Genomic DNA, 23,562 nt, shown 5'->3' with positions numbered 1-23,562 from the left:
GGCAGTTGTGGCTGAAATCTTTCTTGGTCTACCTGACCATGGCTTGGCTTGGTATCAAGAGATCCCTGAATTTCCCACTTCTTAATAAGTGATTGAACAGTACTGACTGGCACTTTCAAGGCTTTGGATATCTTTTTATATCCTTTTCCATCTTTATAAAGTTCCATTACCTTGTTATGCAGGTCTTTTGACAGTTCTTTTCTGCTCCCCATGGCTCAGTATCTAGCCTGCTCAGTGCATCCACGTGAGAGCTAACAAACTCATTGACTATTTATACACAGACACTAATTGCGATTTAAAAAGCCACAGGTGTGGGAAATTAACCTTTAATTGCCATTTAAACCTGTGTGTGTGTCACCTTGTGTGTCTGTAACAAGGCCAAACATTCAAGTGTATGTAAACTTTTGATCAGGGCCATTTGGGTGATTTCTGTTATCATGATTTAAAAAGGAGCCAAACAACGATGTGATAATAAATGGCTTCATATGATCACTATCCTTAAATAAAAGACAGTTTTTTTTTGTATGATCAGTCATATTTTCAAAATCAATGCCAAAATTTCACAATTTCTGCCAGGGTATGCAAACTTTTGAGCACAACTATATATATATATATATATACACACACACACACTGTGCAATTGAGAATTAGAATTTCCTGAGAATATGCAGTCAATTATATGAACAGAAATTGTGGTCTAAATAGCAAAATATTTAGATAAGATTCATTGCCTCATAAATATAAAAAATTAATACATCCCTGATATTTAAAAAAAATTAAATAATTATTTTCAAATTGAGGGTTATCGATTCAAGGGTTTTTAATTTTTTTTTACCGATTATTAGTTTTTAGTAGGGGAATACCTTTTTTTTTTTTTTTTTTTAAACAGCGAAAGTTTTTAGTGACAACTTTTGACCTAATTGTAGACTAGACTATAGCTCAAATTATTGTATTTCTGACATATTATGTATTTTATCCTATATTTTCCTTAAAGTGTTTACACCATCTACTGGATGGATATTTTGTCAAATGTTTCTCTACAATAAAAAAACAGGTTTAGCATACAGATAGTCTGTTTGCTTTGTGTATGTGTTTAAATATGTGCCAGCTTAAAGAAATAGTTCAGAATATCTCAGCTCTGTTGGTACATACAATGCAAGGAAATTTTAAAGCTCCAAAAAAGCACATTTAGGCAGCATCAAAGTAACCCATAAGACTCTAGTGGTTTAATCCATGTCTTCTGAAGTGATTCAGTCGGTTTTGGGTAAGAACAGACTAAATATAACTCCTATTTCACTGTACATTTTACCATTTCAGTCTCTAGGCAGGATCATGATTTCAAACTCGATTACACTTCCTAGTACTTGACGCCTGCACAGAGCACTAGGAAGTGTAATCAAGCTTGAAATCTTGATCGCCAAGGAGACTGCTAATGTGTAGATTTATTGTGAAAAGGGAGTTATATTTTGGTCTGTTTTCATCTAAAACCGACTGGATTGCTTCAGAAGACATGGATTAAAACACAGGAGTTTTATGGATTATTTTATGCTGCCTTTATGTGCTTTTTGGAGCTTCAAAGTTTTGGTAACCATTCACTTGTATTGGTATTATCATTGTGTGTTCTTCTGAAGAAAGAGAGTCATATACATCTGGGATGGCATGAGGGTGAGTAAATGATAAGATAATTTGAATTTTCGGTTGAACTACTCCTTTAAGGAGGCGGGCTTCCAAAGCTGTTTTAGTTTCTGCCAAGGTCTTCCTCATCTACGTAACCATCTTAAACATCTTGTGTGTGCGTGCATAGAAATTTTGATATGAACTCTGCACAGTAAACCTGAATGTATAGCTCTTTTCTAAAAGCTGGCTAGAGGAGCTAATCTTTGAACAGGTGTGGCTGAGCAGCCGCCTAAAGGCAAATATTTGATGATCAAGTGACGTCTAACGTAAAATGAAGGCTACTGCAGTGGGCAGGGCTGCAGCAGTCATCTCATTATAAATTTGGTTATTCAACATGTTCTAGTTCTCATTGACTTTTAGCTTATACAGCGTTTGTTTTATAATTTATCCTTCTTTTATGTCTGTGTTTGTTTTATTATATTACAAATTAGCCTACCAAACGAATTGTCGAGCTCAGGGGATCCTATTACAGATGACGTCATGCTCTGCCAGTCAGGAGGAAGAACGAGGAAGAGGTAGGTTTCATTTTCACGCAAATCGGAAGCTCATGCTTTAGTTTTCTTTTGTAACACCATTACCAAAAAGTAAGCATGCTTTTATTTTTATCTTGTCATTTTTATAACCGAGTATAGCTTATTGTTTTGTATATTAATAATCCTAAATGATTATTTATTTATACAAGATACTGTGCTGAAGAACAGAGTTGTTATACAGTAGGCTATATCGATGTACATATGTTATGTTCAGGTCCAGTACATGCACAGAGTTCAGATCTGATCACTTTTTTTTTCTTTTCTTTTTCTAAATTTTTTTTTTTTTTTTCTTTTAAAGTGGACACATTGATGGCCTTAATAATGCAATACAATAAAAATACAACTGAAACCCAAAGGAGCAAATTGGCAGACAGATCACGATGGAATGAAAAGTGTGACAACTAGCCCCGCTCTCCCATATAGGTTTAAGAATTTCTCACACTCAAGGCTTATTTTGCACTGTAAATTCATATTGAGCCAGTCTATTGTGACAACCCTGCAAGCTTTTACATGTAGGTCACTACACTGTAATATATGAGCAACAAGGAAATATGCTTAATGTATACAATGTCCATAATGCCAAATGTTTCACATCTCTCAACAGATTGCCTTTAGTATTTGAAGAACCATGGAATTCCAGTTCCAATTAGCCAAAATAGAAGTTCCAGTTCCAGTTCCAGTTCCAGTAGAACCTAGAAAAACAGACCCCCTAATAAAATGCATCAAAGACAACAAGTCAAAGAAATTCCGCAAATTAATAGGAGGCAGGGACATCAATGGTCTTTACGCTTCTGAAGACTTGAATGATGATATCACCCTACTGACAGCAGCGGTTGTATATAGGAAAGATGTTTTTTGTTTTTATCTGCTTGAAAATTCTGCTGATCCCAACAAACACTCAACAAAAGGACTAGCTCCGCTTCACTATGCTGCAATTACACCTGGAGTTCCATTGAGTATTGTGAAACGAATACTTGCAGCAAAAGCTAATCCAAATGGACATAAATTACAGATTTTTACTCCATTTCAATACGCTGTTGATTATGGCCGTGAAGACATTGTGAAAGCACTAATAGAAGCTGGAGCTTCAGCTGTAATGAACTATGGAAGGAATCCACCACTTGATAAAAAAGTGGACAACATGTCCAGTCGATTATCAATACAGAGGGAAGATTTTGAGAAAGTGCAGATATTTCTCTCTTTTTCTCATGCTGTCACAAAGAACGACCAGAGAGAAGTTTTCAAATCCTTTGAGAAACATTTCTTTAAAGAGCACCCTGTATTTCATACAATTCTGTTTGAAGGGTACTTTGGTGTCATTGGTCAAGGTGCTGAGATGTATTGTCAGAGTGCCATCAAGTGGTTAAAAGAGACTAAGAGTGCAGACAGATACATTAAGGAAATCATCAAGCGCTTTCCAAGAATACCTCAGGAGAATTGTGTGGTTGCACTAAACTGCTTAAATGCTGCTTTGTGTGTCATTGAAAGAATTTCTTCTGAGGTATTCAGTGAGCTTGTGCCAGTTCTGACAAACAGTTTCCAGCACTTTGCAAACCCACAAGGAGAAATTGTCAATCATATGATACTAAAAATACTCAATGTCATGATGCAAAAGACCTCTGATCAAAAACTGAGTACAAACCATTTTGTCTATGAGAAGTTATCCAAAGATCTGTTGCCTCTCACAGATGCTAATTATTCAAGTCTAATTGGAGTTTGGACCTATGGATTGTTTGCCTATATATATGACTTTGCTCCAGAAATTGTTGGAATGTCTGGATTGCCCTTAGTACCAGAGAGGATACTTTGCTCTGCAGAGCTAGAGATGGATGAAGTCATGAAAAAAAAGCTGCAGAAGTTGAACTTATCACTCAGACATCCAACGGGTTCAAGTGCTGTGGATAGTTTATTTGAGGAGAATGATGCTGCTCCTCCAACATGCAGGAAAAAGAAGAAAAAGAAGAAGAAAAAACTCCAGCAAGAGGTGGCGTCACAAGAAGGGGAGCAGCGAGATGCAAAGACTCCCATAGAGGAGACAAATTCAAGTGTGCATCCATTCGAACTGCCTATTGAGAATCTACCAGTGCCAAGAAAGTGGAATCCAATTAGTCGTCGCTGGAGGGAACATTTTGAGAAACTTGCTAAAATTGATGCCAGTAAAACCATTAGACTAGGAAGTCTTACTCTTGTACTCAATGCTGAATTTCAGATTGCTAAAGGAAGTGACGGAACAGAAGTTTTTCTTGGTCTGAGGGATGACGGCTTAGAGGTAGCTGTGAAACGAATGATTAAGTCTAATTACCAAATCCTAAAAAACGAGGAGGTATTTTTAAGACTTCCACAACTTGATAGTCCCTCCATTGTGCGATATGTAGACTTTGCAGAAGATGAAAATTTTGGATACCTTGTCCTACAGCTATGTGAGTACACTCTGGAAGAGTACATCGAAGGACACTTACCAGCTGAAAGTGGTGAGATGGCTGATGTTTTGAAGAAGCTTGTGAAGGAAGTGCTCTGCAGCTTACAGGTTTTACACAGCCAAGATACCAAAGTGCTCCATCGGGATATCAAACCCCAGAATGTTCTGATTGGTATGGGCTAAATCTAGGATAATTTAACATATTATTCACTGTTTATGACACTGACACTGTTTATTCAATATACACTCATGGAGCACTTTATTAGGTACACCTGTACACCCACATATTCATGTGATAATCTAATCAGCCCATCGTGTGGCATCAGTACAATGCATAAGATCATGCAGATACAGGTCAGGAGCTTCAGATAATGTTCACATCAACCATCCAAATGTTGAAAAAAAATTTGATCTCTGTGATTTCGACTGTGGCATGATTGTTGGTGCCAGACGGGTTGGTTTGAGCATTTCTGTAACTGCTGATCTCCTGGGATTTTCACGCACAACAGTCTCTAGAGTTTACTCAGAATGGTGCCAAAAACATCCAGCGAGCAGCAGTTTTGGAGAAGGAAACACTTTGCCGATGAGAAAGGTCAGTGGAGAATGGCCAGACTGGTTCAAGCTGATGGAAAGGCTATGGTAACTTAGATAACCCCTCTGTACAATTGTAGTGAGCAGAATAGCATCTCAGAATACACAACACGTCGAACCTTGAGGCGGATGGGCTTCAGCGGTAGAAACCCACGTCAGGCACTTTATTAGGTCCATAGATTTCCTAATAAAGTGTTCAGTGAGTGTATCTGAGCCCAGTTTCTTTTTTTAACTAATTATGGTCTTTCCCCATTACTCAGACATAAATGGAAAAGCTAGATTGGCTGATTTTGGCATAAGTCGTCGACTCAACCTAAGCCAAACCACTTTACGAACAGGCATTGCTGGAACTAGATTCTGGAAGGCAAAGGAAACCATAGATGAGGAGAGCAACAGTGGGTACAAAAGGAGTTCTGACATTCAGGTGGGTTGTCAGTATTAATCTATTGTTCTTAAAATTCTGAAATTTCTGAACTAATGGTAATACTGCAATCTGTTTTAAGGTTGCTGGGATGTTAGTGTACTACATTCTCTCTAGAGGGCACCATCCATTTGGCAAAGGTCTCTTTTGTGAAGTCAACATTCTCCAAGGAAAATACTCATTGGAACACCTGGATGATGATGTGGCGAAAGATCTTGTTGAGTGGATGATTAATGAAAATCCAAAAGACAGACCAACTGTGGAGCAGACTCTTGCACACCCCTTCTTCTGGACTGATGACAGGTATAAAATAACTGCTCAACTCAAAATATAGGCTCTTTTATTTTTCTTAGGTAAGAAAAATAAAAGAGCCTATATTTTGAGTTGTGCAGTTACACTTTTTTTTTTTTTTCATAACTTGTACCTCTGAATTTAAGTTGTGTGTTTACTTGATTGTCACTGACAGGTATACATTTTTCAAATCCATTTATCATTCTAAACTTATAAACACCTAATTACAGTTTTTCTCAATCACTTTGGCTCAACTCGCGAATGAGAATTATTTTTTTCAAAACATTAAGTTCAAATCTCTGAACAATTAGTTTCTTGTTCACACCAGATTTGAATTTCTTATTCATTTAAGCAAATTACAAATGCACATGACTTGCTGATCAAAGTTGATTGAGTTGATTCTCAGTGAAATTATCATACTCTTCACAACTTCTAAACATTCTTTCATCGTGTGAGCCATCACATGCAAAATGATCAATTCAATTATCAAAATCTGTCAGAAATACATGTATATTCCATAAATATCTATGATATGGAATGTTTTTTCATTGTTGCAGTTTTTTTTTTCATGGATGTCATTTTGTGGCAATTTTCTGTTCACTATATACGACTTTACATGTAAGAAATGTGTAAAAATGGACATGCAAATGTGAATTTTTTGTTTACATGTAACACTTTGCTAATTTACTGTATACATACAAATGTGCATATCCTTTTTCTGTGTACTACAGTATTGTACAGTATTGACTTTTCCCAGTAAACTTTTACCTACTGTTGAAATCGGTATCTAAAAAGCTCAGTGTGATACACAATAGCATTCAGCTAGACAAAACTGGCATTCTTGTATAGTACAGTAAGCAGTCAGTGTCAACAAAAAAGTAGACGAAAAATGAAATTTGTATATAACAAACATTTCCAGGGTTGACTGCCATGGTGAATAAACATCTAAACATTTTGACCAGTACGGCTCACACGATGACTAAAAACGTTTCATATTGGTGGCTTTGGCAAATTTATTAACACAGTAAGTAGGTTTTGAAGCATAAATTAAATGTTTTGGGTGAGTTACTATATTTAGCAGACATGCAATAGAGTTGTGATGTCCCATAAAACAGTTGTGACAATTGCACTTACAGTTTAGAGAATATTAAGACTTGTTTAAAAAAATGAGCCAAAGCGATTGAGAAAAACTGTAATAAACTCATGCCATACTGCAAGAGATACAAGTCTTTCAAACAGTTACAACACTATTAGATAGACAGACACAGACAGATAGGTAGGAGAATATAATTCTCTAAGAGAAAATGCCTCATTTTATGTGTAAAGATCAACCTTTTACAACAGCTAGTGGATGGAGTCCACATTTTTTACAAGCCAAATGTTCCCCACTGCTTATGGTATAACTTATGCCTTTTATTGAACGAGGAGACAATTGCTTTGTAGACACTGGTTTAATGTCATCTAAAGGGATTTCATTATGTTTGTGAAATCTTCTCTCAGGAGACTGGAGTACCTGAAAAAATTGGGTAATCAGACTGAGGCTGAGAACTGTCGCAATGCTGACGAGGATCTCCTTCATGCCATTGAAAAATACACCGAGGGGAAAACCTTTTCTGAATGGAAAACTAAAGTGAGTCTAACGTCAATGCAGACATATTCATACATATTCTAAAAGTACATATAAAGTATATCACCCTATTTTATACTTAGCTCCATATATATGCTCAGCAATGCTAACTGGTAACTGAAAATTATTTTTCATTTTCATCCTAAAGAAATGAAAATAGCAATAACTTAAAAAATCAAATTACTTGGTCTCAAGATTTTTCTTGTTACAGTATGTATCAACTTAATCTAACGGCCAGCTTCTATGTTGCGAAAAATCATCTATTACTTTGAACATTTGTTTTAAAAATGTACACCTCTTCAGTTTTTGGTGTAAAAACATTTCTTTTATCAGTTGCCATCTGAGTTTGTTCAGAAACTGGATGGAAAGAAGAAAGCCTATCCTGAGAACACACTGGGCCTGCTGCGATTTGTGCGCAACCTGCATGAGCATTAGTAGGTTACATGTAACATGAATTATTTACACAATAATTTTGTGATATTGTGTGTCAGACCATGTTTTGTTAGTCTCTTTTTGTCTCTCCATAGTCCAGAGGATGCAGAGTATATCAACTTGATGAAGATATTCCCTGATCTCTTTGGCAGTGTGTTCAGGTTTGCCAAGGAGAGAGGATGGAACTCCAGGGCGAGTCTGAAAAAGTTCTTCAGTACAGTTCCACAGATTTAATTTTTGATTACATATGACCGTTGATTCCGCCTGTATGGCTCATTCTCAGCAAGCCATTTGTGCTTGAAAATTTCTGGAAAAAATGTTTTACTTCATGTACAACTTCCTTATGGCGAGTTTAGGCATTTATAGCTCAAATTATTGTAAGCTTTGTCTATCATCTACTACATCATGTTAAGTTTTCCATACATTGTGTACACCATCTACTGGATGGATATTTTGCAAATACTCCTCAACAAGGATTTCCTACATATATTGCATCTACTGCAGATAAATTTCACCATTCACTTGTGCATGTTTCATTGTTTTTGGTGCATGTTTCTTTTTTTTCTTTTTTCTTTTTTACATTGATATTCATGGTTACTTGTTTGCACCTTTCACACTTGTTTTCAAAGCCTCTTAGCATTTCTGATGCAGTTATATTTTGCTTATTGAAATAACAGAACAGAAAGACATTTATAGAAACATGATTATTGTGTGTTTTTTTAAGTTCATCTTTTGTTTATTGCTGTCATTCAGTCCTATTGACATAAGGCATTCAATAAATCATAATATAAAACTCTTCCATAATATTGTAATATTTAAAAAAAAAATGTCAGTTCAGTCAAAACAAGGAAACAAGTGTAGGCTACTATATTTGCTATACATTTTGACCTATTTGCAGTTATAGCCAAAATGTCTGTTATAGCTCATATTGTTGTACTTTTATTCACAAGTACTGTAGGCCTACTGTGAAAAAGTACTGTAGCCTTACCACTGTGGTGGTCAGATCAGATGGTGATACCTTGCTACTATACTGAATGATTGTCATATTAATTTACATGTTACTCCTTACGCCGACATACCAAGTGTAAAAATTCATGGTAGTAGTAGTAGTTTTGGTACTTTTTTTTTGCCCTTACATTTAAAGGTACACATAGTCATTTTTTCCTCATTAAAAAAGTTTACCTCCTAAAGACGTGAATCATAATTTTTCAATATATGTAGGAAATCATGACCACTCACATTAAAATGAAGATTCCAGTCATATCAGTAACCTTATAAAAGCTGTTTTATTCTGCATGGAGAGGGTCCGCACATGGGGGCTGCCATGTTAGAATCACACGGCCAGCCGAATACTACTCGCTTAATCTCAGTAACCGTCCTGTTACTTTCATTCATTGATTAAAGTAATCATGGCTGACTGTGAATACTACATTCTACAATGGCATCTGAAATGGAAAACTATTAATTTTAAATGATGCTGCATCCAAGCCGCTAGGTGTCAGTGTCCAAGAAGACACAAAGACAAAAGTTAGAGTAAATAAATAAATACATTTTATATACATAATTTTTTTTTTTGACAGAATTGTATTAATCTTTGTTAATGTTAGTTAATTAAAAATACAATTGTTCATGTTAGTTCATAGTGCATTTCAAGATATACTTTTGATTTTAAAAAATATATTACTATAAGTTGAAATTAACATTAACCAATATTAATAAATACTGTTAAAGTATTGTTCATTGTTAGTTCACGTTAACAAATGGAATGTGAAGTGTTACTGGTGTCTTTTGTATTTTCCATACTTTGTTTACGCCATCTAGTGGATGGATATTTAGTCTAAAGCTCCTCTACAATAAAAAGCAACTAATACACGTAACCTTTCACTTCTATGTTTTTTCTATGTAACTTCTATGTTACATGTAACTCGTTCACACCGGCCCTTTTGGCTATCAATCCTGGTTCAGTATTTCACAAACCCGGATCTCTCAGCTGACAAAGAGTAAACAGACTGAAAGGGGCAGGAGGTGTATATCCATGCGCGCGAATGTATTATAGCTGTTATTTTCAAAAACATAATAAAATCGCCAAATGCTGCAAGAAATGAACTCTTCGAAGAGAAGTGAAAGTGATTGGCAAGGTTTAGTGAACGAGGTGAGTGCTTAACTAAAACACGAACATGATAATAATTCTTGCGTGCACGAGTTGTGTCCATATGGGACTGCTAGCACTTTAGGAAATGGGAATTTGAATAGAGTACAATTGTCAAAACTTAATATACTTGATATAAGTTTTAATATATTAAACGTGTGAAATGCTCATTTAGATGTTCTCCACTAACACAGCATATCTAATTCATTCCAATATCTACCCTGCTGAAAACAAAAAAACAATAGAAACCCTCACAGAAATCCTAATTGTTTTAACAGATTGGTAATTGTATTGGTTATAATGGAAACTGTAATGGTCTCTATGGGGTTTCTTCTGTAATATGTCAGCAATACCATTATGGACCAATTCATACAGTATCTGCCATGCTGGGCGGATTACTTATGAATAGTAATCAGGTACTGATTACAAATTACATGACAAAAATGCAATCAGTAACGTAATCTCATAGATTACATGGGGGGGGGTAATCTAATCCGATTACTTTTGGATTACTTTTGTATTTCAACCTAATTCTATTTTATTTTATGTCACATGCGTTTGAGTAGGATAATAATTTTAACATAAATGTACAGAGAGGAAGAAAATGTATTCCATTATTACTAACAAAAAGAGCCTCACAAAAGAGCTCCTTATGACATTTTTAAGAAGTGCATTAAACATTACATGAATGAAACAAACATTAAATCTAACAGCAATGACAGTGAATGGCCAAAATGTATAATTCAAAACACTGAGACATCAAGTTCATTCTAAGTGCGTAAAACAATAGCAGCATTACGAACATTAATGACCATAAAATTGTGTGAAATTGTAAAAAACTTCCAGATTCCAGACGTTATTCCAGAAAATGTCATAACGACAAAGTTTTAATAAGTTTAATGTGTGACATGACTCTCAAAGCAGTTTATTTTGCCTTTACACTCTGTCTTCCCTTCAGATGGATGTATAGAATGTTTATCAACATGGCCATCCTTTGCATAATTAAAAAACATACTTTTGAAGTGAGTTCTCAATTATAGAATGAAAAGTCTTATCATCTCCCTTCAAGCATAGCCAAATATTTATTTTCTTAAGATGCTAATGATTAAATGTCAGTGTAACATTGGCATTTGCCATCTCAGTCTAATGCCGTTGGTTTTAGGAGACTCTCACTAGCAAAGATCCAATCTAGTTCAGACCCAGTTATCAGGCAATGACATACACCAGAGCTTGACATTTCTTCAATCCACATATCACGTTACGAGTATGACGTATTTTGTTACATTTTTGTGTCTTACCACAAACGTACATGTCCACATTGGTGCTTTTCTCCTTTTTTCTGCAGTTCTTGATATGCAAACGTAAGCTGGAGAGCAAGAAGGATGCCCTTCTCATTCTTTCTAAAGAGCTGGACACGTGTCAGCAGGAGAGAGACCAGTACAAGCTGATGGCCAACCAGCTTCGAGAGAGACACCAGGGCTTGAAGAAAAAATACAGAGAACTAATTGTGTGTCTTTAGATGTCCTTTACGTTTTTATTTCAATTAAATTTATATTGATCACAATTTTCAATTTAATTCAGTTTAAAGGATAATTTCTATGCTCCTTTTTCATCAGTTTGAGTTTTGCAAAATTGAAATTGGTAACCAAGGGTTCCATCTTTTTTCATGTTTCACATTGTACGATTGTAAACCCTAGGTTAACATTCTTACTAGCGTATTTACAAGGTGCAGTACACAACGAGCAAGCAACCTGTTTTAAAAACCTAAACCTGCTAATAATTAATACTGTCACTTTATCACTGCAGTTAACGCATTTGTCTTCACTGTTCAGCATTTTAACAGTTTATTCAGATGCTAAAACTAAAACAGTGCTTGAAGGTTTTTGTGACTATAAAGCGCATGGATACATAAAGGTGCTGTAAGCTATTTTTTTATGGAAAGGTGCGCAAAATTTGTTCCTACTCCGTGAGAGATATTACTAAAATAAGTGTTGTAAGATATCTCACCAGTCTCTGTGACAGCTGTAGACTCTGTAAGCAGCAAACAAAAATGTCTCCATGGACCACGGACAATGATGCTTTCGACCTGTCAATCATTTTGTATGTTCTCACAGTGTAGTTGCAGCAAATTAGTCATACTGACATTTTCAAGCCATGTTGTTCATAACAGTTGTCAGTTGAGGGCGCTATTTGCTGCTGTTGTTTTTAACAACTATTTCTGCGCTATATCTGTCTCAATGAAGCTCATTTGGTATCTTTGGAGTGTGGGGTTTTGGAAAAAGGGGGCATGGCTAATCCAACGGCTCAGTCTCATTGAACTAGAACGGCTAAAATTGCTTACAGCACCTTTAATGACACAGTTATTGTTTTGTTTATGATTGGTTGTCTGACGAAAAACAGCTTGTTGCAACATTCTAGCACCACACTGTTTCATACTGTATAACTTTAATACCACAATTTTGTAGGTGCTAACACTGCTAATTAAGAATTTTAAATTATAAACATAGCTAAAAGAATAGTTCACCCAAAAATGCAAATTCTCTCATCATTTACTCACCCTCATGCCATCCCAGATGTGTATGACTTTCTTTTTTCTGCTGAACACAAACAAAGATTTTTAGAAGAATATCTCAGCTCTGTTGGTCCATTTAATGCAAGCTCCAAAACGCACATAAAGGCAGCATAAAAGTAATCCATATGACTCCAGTGGTTAAATCCATGTCTTCACAAGCAATATGAGAGGTGTAGGTGAGAAACATCAATATTTAAGTCCTTTTTTACTATAAATTCTCCTCCCTGCCCAGTAGGTGGCGATTTTCATGAAGAATGCAAATCTTCAAAAACAAAAGAAGAAAAATGTGGAAGTGAATGTGGACATTTATAGTAAAAAGTGAGCTATTGATCAGTTTCTCACCCACACTTTTCATATTGATTCTTAAGATATGGATTTAACCACTGGAGTCGTATGGATTACTTTTATTCTGACTTCATGTGCTTTTTTAAGCTTTAAAGTTCTGGCCACCATTCACTTGCATTGAATGGACCAACAGAGCTGAGTTTTTTTTTCTAAAAATCTTTTCTTGTTTTTTTTTTCAGCAGAAGAAAGAAAGTCAGACACATTTGGGATGGCATGAGGTTGAGTAAATTATGAGAGAATTTTCATTTTTGGCTGAACTATCCCTTTATCCCAAGTTTAAAAAGTGGCCTTGAGGGTTAAAAATGGCCATAGCAAAGTGTGAAAAGCCTAATTGTGATTATCATATATTCCAGGATGGTGAACCTTCACTTCCGCCAGAAAAGCGCAATCAGGTAAGTTCGTTTTTACAGTAGGTTTTACATTACCATGTTATTTTAATCATTCTGTGTGTGACTGTTTTCTCAGGTCATTGTTTTTTCTTTCTCTCTGCCTTCCTGTCTTTCTCTTACTCAGGTGAATTTGGCACAGTTGTTGATGAATTCACGGGAGAGGAATAAACAGCTGTCAGAAGAGGTGAATGAGCTCACTCAGAGACTAAGTGAGATTCAGGGAGACAATAAGGTACATTACAAACACAAATAAAAGCATGTGCAATATAATCATAGTGTCTTTAGACCTCAGTATGGATAGATTATTATCAGCCCACCCATATCTTCCTGTAGCTTTTAAGAATGACTATCACAAAGCAGAGGCTTGGGGATGATGAAGCTGGGTTCAGACATTTCCCTGCTCATGAGCGAGAAGACCTGGTCAGGCAACTTGAAAAGGCAGCGCTGCAGGTAAATTCTTTGCTTTCCCTTGAGGTGTAATATGGGTCTCTTAAACTTACATACAGTGTATTGTAAAAGATAACTCTGTATTTGGAGAGTTTACATTCCCTTTGATTGTTGTGATTTACTTTGGTGTGAAATGCTATAATCGCAAACTATTTCAGCTAAATTTAGCTAATTATTATGGAGGCAGTTTTATGACCTCATATTAATTATATTAATTATATAAAACATATACTTTTGAAACGATGAGTATTTTAACGTTTACGGATTGGCCCCATTCACTTCCTTTGTAAATGCCTCACTGTAACCTCTATTTCTGTTGTTATAAAGAAAAGGAGGGACGAGTCAAAATATTTTTTTTCTTTTATTTTTTTTTTTTTGGTAATCAATATTATGCCACAAATGCTGTCCATTGACCTTAACTTGTATTGAACCAGGAATATACCTTTAAGTATAACACTATTGAAAATTAAAGTATTGATTTGCTCTTAGAAATAAAGACAATTGTTTCTCCACTTGTACTGTTTTTAAGAGAGAGGAGCTTGAACACAGTCTGAAGACAGTGAGTGATGAACTGCAGGATATGATGGCAGAGAAGACTGTGTTCAAGGAGAAGGCTGAACGTCTCAACCGTGAGCTGTACCACATTTTGGGTGGCCAGGAGAGACGCATCATTGACGTGGATGTCCTCTGCATGGAGAACAAGTCAGTGATTTTTAGCATAGCACTAATATAGCCAACCACTACCAGCTATCAATAATTGGCTCTGCTTATTGTGTGCAATAGGTTTGCTAATATGATACCTATATATATATATATATATATATATATATATATATATATATATATATATATATATACAGTATATACACTCACTGACCACTTTATTAGGATCACCTGTACACCTACTTATTCATGCGATTATCTAATCAGCCAATCGTGTGGCAGCAGTTCAATGCATAAAATCATGCAGATACGGATCAGGAGCTTCAGTTAATGTTCACATCAAACATCAGAATGGGGAAAAATGTGATCTAAGTGATTTCGAGCGTGGCATGATTTTTGGTGCCAGATGGACTGGTTTGAGTATTTCTGTAACTGCTAATCTCCTGGGATTTTCACGCACAACAGTCTCTAGAGTTTACTCAGAATGGTGCCAAAAACAAAAAACTTCAATAGGAAATATACATTTTAGACTACCAAACATTTCTTTTGCGAGTAGAATAGAATAGAAGAACAGGGAGCCCTGCAACCAATGGCATGACCCCCACAGAGCCCCCCACTGAACATCGAGTCAGTCTGGGATTACATGAAGAGACAGAAGCAATTGAGACAGCCAAAATAAATAGAAGAACTGTGGCAAATTCTCCAAGAAGCTTGGAACATCCTATCTGCTAACAACAAAGAAAAACTGTGTCCAGGTGTACCTAGGAGAACTGGAGCTGTTTTAAAGGCAAAGGTTGTCATGCCAAATATTTATCTTTTTTTTTTTTTTCTGTTTACTGGACTTTGTATGATGTTAATTGATAAATGAAAACTATTTATGGCATTCTTTTTGAAAAAATCCTCACTATGCAGCATTTTTCACAAGTGCCTGAAACTTTTGCACACTACTGTATATACAGTGCATTCAGAAAGTATTCAAACCCCTTCATTTTTTCACATTTTGTTATGTTACAGCCTTATGCTTTAAATTATTTATTTTTTCACCTCAATCTACATTCCATACCTCATAATGTCAAAGCAAAAAACTGATTTTTGATAACTTTGATTCAGACCCTTTGCTATGACACTTGAAATTTAGCTCAGGTGCATCTCATTTCTCTGGATCATCTTTGAAATATTTCTACACTTTGCTTGGAGTCCACCTGTGGCAAATTTAATTGATTGTATATGATTTGGAAAGGCACAAACCTGTCTATATAAGGTCTCACAGCTGAAAATGCATATCAGAGCAAAAACCATGCCATGAGGTCAAAGGAACTGCCTGCAGAGCTCAGAGACCAGATTGTGTCGAGGCACAGATCTGGGGAAGGCTACAATAAGAATTCAGAGTGGCCTCCATAATTCTTAAATGGAAGAAGTTTGGACAACCAGGACTCTTCCTAGAGCTGGCCGCCTGGCCAAAATGAGCAACTGGGGGAGAAGGGCCTTGGTAAGAGAGGTGACCAAGAACCCGATGGTCACTCTGGTTGAGCTCCAGAGATCATGTGTGGAGATAGGAGAAACTTGCAGAGGGACAACCATCACTTCAACACTCCACCGATCTGGGCTTTATGGCAGAATGGCCAGATGGAAGACTCTTCTCAGTGCAAGACACATAAAAAAGCACCTAAAGGACTCTCAGACTGTGAGAAACAAGATTCTCTGGTCTGATGAAATGAATATTGAACTGTTTGGCCTCAGTTCCAAGCATCATGTCTGGAGGAAACCAGAATACCATCCCAACGGTGAAGCATTGTGGTGGTAGCATCATGCTGTGGGGGTGTTTTTCAGTGGCAGGGACTGGGGGACTGGTCAGGGTTGAAAGAAAGCTGAACAAAATACAGAGATATCCTTAATGAAAACCTGGTCCAGAGCACTCAGGACCTCAGACTGGGCCAAAGGTTCACCTTCCAACAGGACAATGACCCTAAGCACACAGCCAAGACAATGCAAGAGTGGCTTAGGGACAACTCTGTGAATGTCCTTGAGTGGCCCAGCCAGAGCCCAGACTTGAACCCAATCGAACATCGAAAATGGCTGTCCAACGACAGTCCCCATCCAACTTGACAGAGCTTGAGAGGATCTGCAGAGAAGAATTGAGGCTGTAATCACTGCCAAAGGTGCTTCAACTAAGTACTGAGTTAAGGGTCTGAATACTTATGTCAATGTGATATTTCAGTTTTTTCTTTTTAATACATATGTAAAGTTATCAAAAATATGGTTTTTGCTTTGTCATTATAGGGTATGGAGTGTAGATTGATGTGAAAAAAATAAAAATAATTTAAAGCATTTTAGAATAAGGCTGCAACATAACAAAATGTGAAAACTTTCTGAATGCACTGTGTGTGTGTGTGTGTGTGTGTGTGTGTGTGTGTGTGTGTGTATATATATATATATATATATATATATACAGGGCTTGACATTAACACCAGCCAAATGTGGGTAGAAATCAGCAGTGGTGGGTAACTCCATCGCTCTTTCTAGCCACTTTGATGGGTAGCCATAACCTAAACAAATTGAATTATATTCATCTCGTGTTCAGCGCTTTATAAGTAGTAAATATGCTTCTCACACCTGGCACGTGCATCTGTGCAGTGCGAATGAAGCGTGGTTTTGCACGAACAGCCGCAGCGCACATCAGCATGCTCCAGAGATTAAGCCAGAACTCTTGGACAGCGCAGAGCAAAACTTACGTGATTCACTTTACATCGCGGCTTATGTGATCCATTTGAATTCTAAAGAGAACATTCTAGTATAAAGCTCTATATGGACGAATTTAAACTTCTCAAATGGCTAGACAGCCCTGACATTAACAGCACTGATGAAGTAAAGAGACAACTCTGTGAAATGCATCAACACTGATTACCAGGGTTTTATCAACATCCAAATTAAACTTTTTAACTGCAGTAACACTAACTGGTATAGATGCATATTAAAATGATTAGGGCGAGTCTATAAACTTCATTTTTGTTATTAATAATTATTCTGTCATTCGCTTACCTTTATTTTGATCCAGATCCTTAGGACTTTCTTCCATTAGTGCAAAAAAAAAAAAAAAAAAGATTAATGTATTTTTCAATTTTATGGAAAAAGATGCAATGAAATTGAAAGCTGACTTAGTTTAATCTACCCAATATCACCTTTTGTACTCCATGGAATTATTTAGTGTGAAGTTGTAGTTAAAGGTTTCTAAATGTGTTTAGGCCATAGGTTTTTCATATCAAATAATAGCCTATAGTTTATTTTTTAGTAAGACTATCTACATTAGCCTAAAAACAGTATTGTAGAGCCAGTCATGGTCTGACCTGTGATTGTGGCCTTTATCATTACAAATGCCATTGTTAAAAAATGGAAGAACAATGGTAAATTTTCATAAAGGCAAGTACAATTTACATAAGTTAAAGGGATTCAAATCTGGATTTACAAGGACAAATGGACAAATTATTGACAAAATGTTCACCTTGTTCTATCCTACTCCTGTTCTTACTGCTCATGTTTGCCTTCAGATATTCTAAACGTGACATAAATCATTAGGTCAGTGTCCTGCTGAAATTTATATTATTCTTTTAAGTTGTTTAAGTTGTAGGCCTTATCCACATCCATTTTTTTTTTTTTCGTTTTTAGCATTTTAATTAAATTTGATTATTTTAATCTGACATTTTTTTATTTTTATTTGAGTCATCTTGCAGCCCCCTTGGAAGTTTGCTGAGGCTCCCTAGTGGTGCCGGCACCCTGGTTAAGAGCCACTGGTCTAGCTTGGAATATGTTTTGTTTTTTTTGCTGGTCCAACGTGGTCTACCAGCCCTTACCAGCATGGCCACCATGGTCTACCGAATTGATACTGGCCTCACCAGCTGATCAAGTATTTAGACCATCATAAACTACAGATGAATACATTACATAAACGAAACCATGTAAAACCAGCTACCACCAAAAAAAAATCTTATTCTATAGTTTCAAAATAGATAAGTTGTAACAGTAGTCGTGAAATGAAAGTTATGATCCTCTAGTAATCTGATCTGAGTTTTGGTTGGCTGATGTTTTCCAGTGTTCAATTTAGATTTAGAGTAAAAGGTAATGTCTTATTCCTTCACAGATATTTACATGAGAGATTAAAACAAGTTCAAGAGGAGGTCAGCCTTTTGAAGAGTAACATACAGAAATATAAGGTAAGCCTATGTGTTTTTTGTTTTCAATTAATAAGGATTAATTCCATAACACTCAATTTTTGGTTGCTAACATACATAAAACTGTTAATGAATGATTGCTGTTTGTCTGGATATCTTGCAGACTGCTTTGGATCGAAGAAGAAACTCAAAAATTGGGGGCAAGTCTAATAGTAGTGCTCTTACTGGAGTCCTTTCTCCTAAACAAGGTGATTATGTGAATTATTTGTCTCATTCAGGACTTTCATAGAAAATTTAAGAATTTAATGGACAAGGAAGTGAAGATATGTCGAAATTCAGCATATCAAATGACTGCATACACTGGTGCAAACACACAAAAACCTTATTCTTGCTGTCTGCAGTGCAAGAGCTGTTGTCAGAGGATAATGGTTGCAGTCTACCAGCCACACCTCAGTCTATCTCTGATCTGAAGTCTTTAGCAACAGCGTTACTGGAGACCATTCATGAGAAGAACTTAATTATTCAACACCAGAAGCAGACCAACAGGTGTGTGTGTGTGTGTGTGTGTATCTCAATTATACTCTTTTAAAGAGTTTTTGGTTGGTAGTCTATACAATTGTGCCCATTTAGATCTTATGTTTCCAATGAGTCCATCTGTCATCATTCATAGCGGAGCTTATAACAACATTCAAATATATCAAAACCTACATATTCAGACAACCTGTATGCACAAATATTTTTCACAAGAATATTTTAAAAATCTTTATTGGGTGAATTTATTACACTTCATAGAATTCTAGGAAATCGAGTTACTGGTTTGGAAAGGAAATTGAAGACTCTAGAAGTTTCTGGACTTTGGAGTCTCCCAGGTGAGTGTTTCTTGCAAGTGGTTCATGTTCCTTTGCTTTATGTACTGTACATTTTCTATTTATTGACATGGCTTCATGGGTAGTGTGCAAGTTTGTTTCCTCATGGACTTGTTTCAATATCCACAATTTTGTTTAGCCACAAGGATAGGCTACATGCATGCATATATATACACACATACTGTATATACACTCACTGAGCACTTTATTAGGAACACTATGGTCCTAATAAAGTGCCCTACATGGTTTTCTGCTGTTGTAGCCCATCCGCCTCATGGTTCGACGTGTTGTGCATTCTGAGATGATATTCTTCTCACCACAATTGTACAGAGTGGTTATCCGAGTTACCGTAGCCTTTCTGTCAACTGGAACCAATCTGGCCATTCTCCATTGAATTCTCTCATCAACAAGCATTTCTGTCCACAGAACTGCCGCTCACTGGATGTTTTTTGTTTTTGGCACCATTCTGAGTAAACTCTAGAGATTGTTGATCAGCAGTTACAGAAATACTCAAACCAGCCCATCTGGCACCAACAATCATGCCATGGTGGAAATCAGAGATCACATTTTGTCCCCATTCTGATGGTTGATGTGAACATTAACTGAAGCTCCTGAACATTAACTGGAGCTCCGATTTGGACAAAAAGTCATATTGCAATTAATTTAAAAACAGGTAGGCTTATACAAACTATTCTCTACTCTATAGGATATAAGAATGAGGCTTAATGTCAAACTGAAAACTGAAGTTTGATAACCCATTGGTGTAATTAATCTTAGTGAACATTTTGGTTGGTTTGTTACCATTTCATTTAATTATTTGTATTCATTATTAGATTTATTATATGTACGTTACTTCCTTTTCATTTTGTTGGATGTTTGAAATATTAGCTTTCACATGTTGCCGCTGGGAGTGTAATAAGGGCGACACGAGGAAGAGAGCGTGTTGATAATATAATGGGTAGTGATCATTATGTAATTACATGCAAATGGGTATGGATGTTTCTGAGTATAATAAAAACACAGTTCCAAGATGGAGATATAAAAAGGCAAATCGGGAAGCATGTAAATATCTTGGTAGAATTAATAGGATTAGAATTGGAGTTGGTGGAGGATATAGAAGAGTTTAATGGGAAAATATGTGAAGTTTTGTATAAAATAACAGACATTGTCATAGGAAAAAAGGGAAAGTGTAAAAAGAGGAAAGCAGTTCCCTGGTGGACAGATCAGTGTAGTAATGCTGTACAAAATAGGAATAAAGCATTTAGAAAGATCAGAAAGACGTATTTGTATGAATACTTTATTACGTATAAGAAAGCACAAGCAAAAGTAAGAAGGATAATTTGAGCAGCTAAAAGGAAGCACTGGAGAGATTGGTGTAGCATAATATGAGGAGATACTAACATTAGTGAAGTATGGGGTTTAAATGTCTTAAAAAATGATGAAGGAAGAATAGCTGTGACAGACACTGAAAAAGCAGAAATGTTGGCAGAAGTGTTTGTTAGAGTACATAGTGACAATAATGTGTCATAAGAACTAAAAAGGCATACAGAGCAGAATAAGAGCCAGAGTCCAGATGTGCTGGTGAAAAGAAATTCATCTGGAGACACTTTAGATACAGAATGTAGCTTATATGGACTAAAAAGAGCTCTAGGGGGAGTTAAGTGTACTTAAATATTCAACATCTGTCAGATAGATCATTAAACATAATTTTAAGTCTGTTTAATAAGATATGGAATGCAGGTAAACTTCCTTCCTCATGGAAGCATGGAATTATTGTGCCAGTAGGGAAACCTGGAAAGGATAAATCCAATCTAAATAATTACTGACCTATTGCATTAACTTCTAATTTATGTAAACTGATGGAAAGAATGATTATATATAGACTAAATTATATAATATAACTAAAAGTACTTATTCTTCCATATCAGAGTGGATTTCGGGCAGGTTGGAGTACTATGGATGCTGTGTTATGTCTGGAAGCAGATATTAGAAAAGCACAAGCAAATAGGTAATGGTAGGTGTGTTTTTCAGTATTGAGAAAGCATATGATATGCTTTGGAAAGAGGGGCTTCTAATAAAACTTAAAAGTATGGGAATTGGAGGAAAGATGTATAACTGGATTATGGATTTACTTCTTGAAAGAACAGTACAAGTTAGGGTAGGAGTATTCAAATACATACAAGATAGACAATGGATCTCCTCAAAGGAGTGTATGTAGTCCAGTATTATTTAATATTATGATAAATGATGATTTTAGTAATATTAATGGAGACATAGGAAGGTCACTTTATGCAGATGATGGGGCAAAATGGAAAAGAGGACGTAATATAACATATGTGTCACAAACTTTACAGAAAGCAGTTGATGAAGTGGAGACATGGGCAAATAAGTGGAGTTTCAGATTATCAGAATCAGAATCAGCTTTATTGCCAAGTATGCTTACACATACAAGGAATTTGTCTTGGTGACCAGAGCTTCCAGTGTACAACAATACAAAAACAATACAAAAACAGTAGCAAGACATAGATAATAAAAATAAAAAAATAAAAAAAATGTATTATACACATACGTACAGACACACACATACCATATCAGTGGCTAAAACTCAAGTCATGTGTTTCACAAAAAGGAAAGCTGTACCAGAGGTTAAATTGAAATTATATAAACAGGTACTGAAACAAGTTTCAGTAGTAAAATACCTTGGTGTATGGATGGAACCTGGATTGACATTTGGAGCACACGCTAAAAAGCTGATTGAGAAGTTTAAAACAGGAATAAATATTCTACGATGTTGATCAGGAGTTGAATGGGGAGCTTGTAGATTGTCACTGAAGAGAATATACTGTACATTAATCAGATCAAATTTGGATTACGGGAGTATAGTTTATGGATTTGCATCTGCATCCATAATTAAAAAGATAGAAGCAGAGCAGGCTCAAGCCCTAAGAATATGCTGTGGCGCTTTTAAAACATCTCTAATTCCAGCTTTGCACCTAGAAGTCGGGGAAGCTCCTTTACATCTCTGTAGGTATAAATTGAGAATGGCTTATTGGGCAAATGTAAAATGTCTTAAAGAAAGTCATCCAGTAAAGAGTTTTTTGGAGGAGTGTTGGGAACATGGAAATAATAACATTAAAAGCTTTGGATGGACTGCTAATAGGGAAGCACAGACAGTTGGTATTGCAGAATATGCAGTCAGCCCTACTTTGGTTTTATCTAACGTTCCCGCATGGATATATCCTATGCCTATTATTGACCTACAATTGCAAAACAAAATCAAGAATGAGAAAGATGTCCCTAAGGAGGTTATTGTCCAGCAGTATTTAGATCAGGTGTATTCATCAAGGCTACATATATACACTGATGGATCCAAATCATTCACACCGCATTTGTCAATGTCTATGGTAGCTGTCAACTTCTGTCCAAAAATATATGGTGCAACTGACAGCAAGTTGTGAAAGTACTTGCCAGCTATTCCTCAGCATCAAAAAGTAAGACACTGACAGGTAAACTATTAATCCAATGCAACTGACAGACAATTTAAGTGTGATTTTTCACGTGTAAATGTTTACTGCATGAGTTGATATTTATCATACATAAAATGCTCAGTGAATAATTTTTGACCGATCTTCAAGCCTGGAGGTATTTTAGGGCTTTAACATTTTTCAAGGTGTAATTATAATATAAACTAGAGTTGTGCTTGACCGTGCAAAACTTTTTGCCATGATGCCAACCCGTTGTGTTATGAGTGGTTTTTAGCGTGTTTGTGGTTGCTAGGGTGTTGCTAGAAGATTTCTTGGATGTTCTGAATATAAAGCTATCATTCATTCCTGTAGCCAGTGCAGGAACAGTTGCAGGTTGAAGTTTATTACTTTTAAGGTTGGTTGTTTATTCAAATCACTGCAATATTATGTGGTTCCTTACACAAATCAGTTTGCAAAAATGTCTCCCAGTCACAAAATTTCTTGAGGTCA

At 36.0% G+C, this 23,562-nt stretch overlaps 2 protein-coding genes across 6 annotated transcripts in view; both read left to right on the top strand.

Annotated features, from left to right (window-relative positions):
• The first annotated feature begins 1,768 nt into the window (after window positions 1-1,768).
• Window positions 1,769-8,788, top strand: LOC127450796 (uncharacterized). Of its 5 annotated transcripts, none has more exons than XM_051715189.1 (8): window positions 1,769-2,192; window positions 2,509-2,633; window positions 2,815-4,801; window positions 5,481-5,644; window positions 5,724-5,944; window positions 7,433-7,562; window positions 7,893-7,993; window positions 8,087-8,788. In XM_051715189.1, the coding sequence occupies exons 3-8, from the start codon at window positions 2,839-2,841 to the stop codon at window positions 8,223-8,225; spliced, it is 2,718 nt and encodes a 905-aa protein (XP_051571149.1). In that variant the 5' UTR covers window positions 1,769-2,192; window positions 2,509-2,633; window positions 2,815-2,838; the 3' UTR covers window positions 8,226-8,788. The 5 variants fall into 5 exon arrangements, with proteins under 5 accessions (XP_051571149.1, XP_051571123.1, XP_051571132.1 ...); XM_051715163.1 differs by having other exon boundaries at window positions 2,509-2,722; XM_051715179.1 differs by lacking the exon at window positions 1,769-2,192 and adding an exon at window positions 2,204-2,261 and having other exon boundaries at window positions 2,509-2,722.
• A 1,208-nt stretch (window positions 8,789-9,996) lies between these two features.
• ccdc149a (coiled-coil domain containing 149a) overlaps window positions 9,997-23,562 on the top strand; it is a 35,603-nt gene continuing 22,037 nt past the window's right edge. The window contains exons 1-10 of the mRNA XM_051715448.1: window positions 9,997-10,143; window positions 11,486-11,647; window positions 13,411-13,449; window positions 13,571-13,678; window positions 13,780-13,896; window positions 14,423-14,595; window positions 18,692-18,764; window positions 18,886-18,970; window positions 19,124-19,268; window positions 19,515-19,591. Of these exons, the coding sequence (XP_051571408.1) occupies window positions 10,081-10,143; window positions 11,486-11,647; window positions 13,411-13,449; window positions 13,571-13,678; window positions 13,780-13,896; window positions 14,423-14,595; window positions 18,692-18,764; window positions 18,886-18,970; window positions 19,124-19,268; window positions 19,515-19,591 (1,042 nt within the window). The 5' untranslated portion in view covers window positions 9,997-10,080. The remainder of the gene's footprint in view (window positions 10,144-11,485; window positions 11,648-13,410; window positions 13,450-13,570; window positions 13,679-13,779; window positions 13,897-14,422; window positions 14,596-18,691; window positions 18,765-18,885; window positions 18,971-19,123; window positions 19,269-19,514; window positions 19,592-23,562) is intronic.

Source organism: Myxocyprinus asiaticus, chromosome 2 (assembly GCF_019703515.2).
Source record: "Myxocyprinus asiaticus isolate MX2 ecotype Aquarium Trade chromosome 2, UBuf_Myxa_2, whole genome shotgun sequence".
Classification (NCBI taxonomy): domain Eukaryota; kingdom Metazoa; phylum Chordata; class Actinopteri; order Cypriniformes; family Catostomidae; genus Myxocyprinus; species Myxocyprinus asiaticus.
This window is presented reverse-complemented; position numbering and strand designations above follow the sequence as displayed.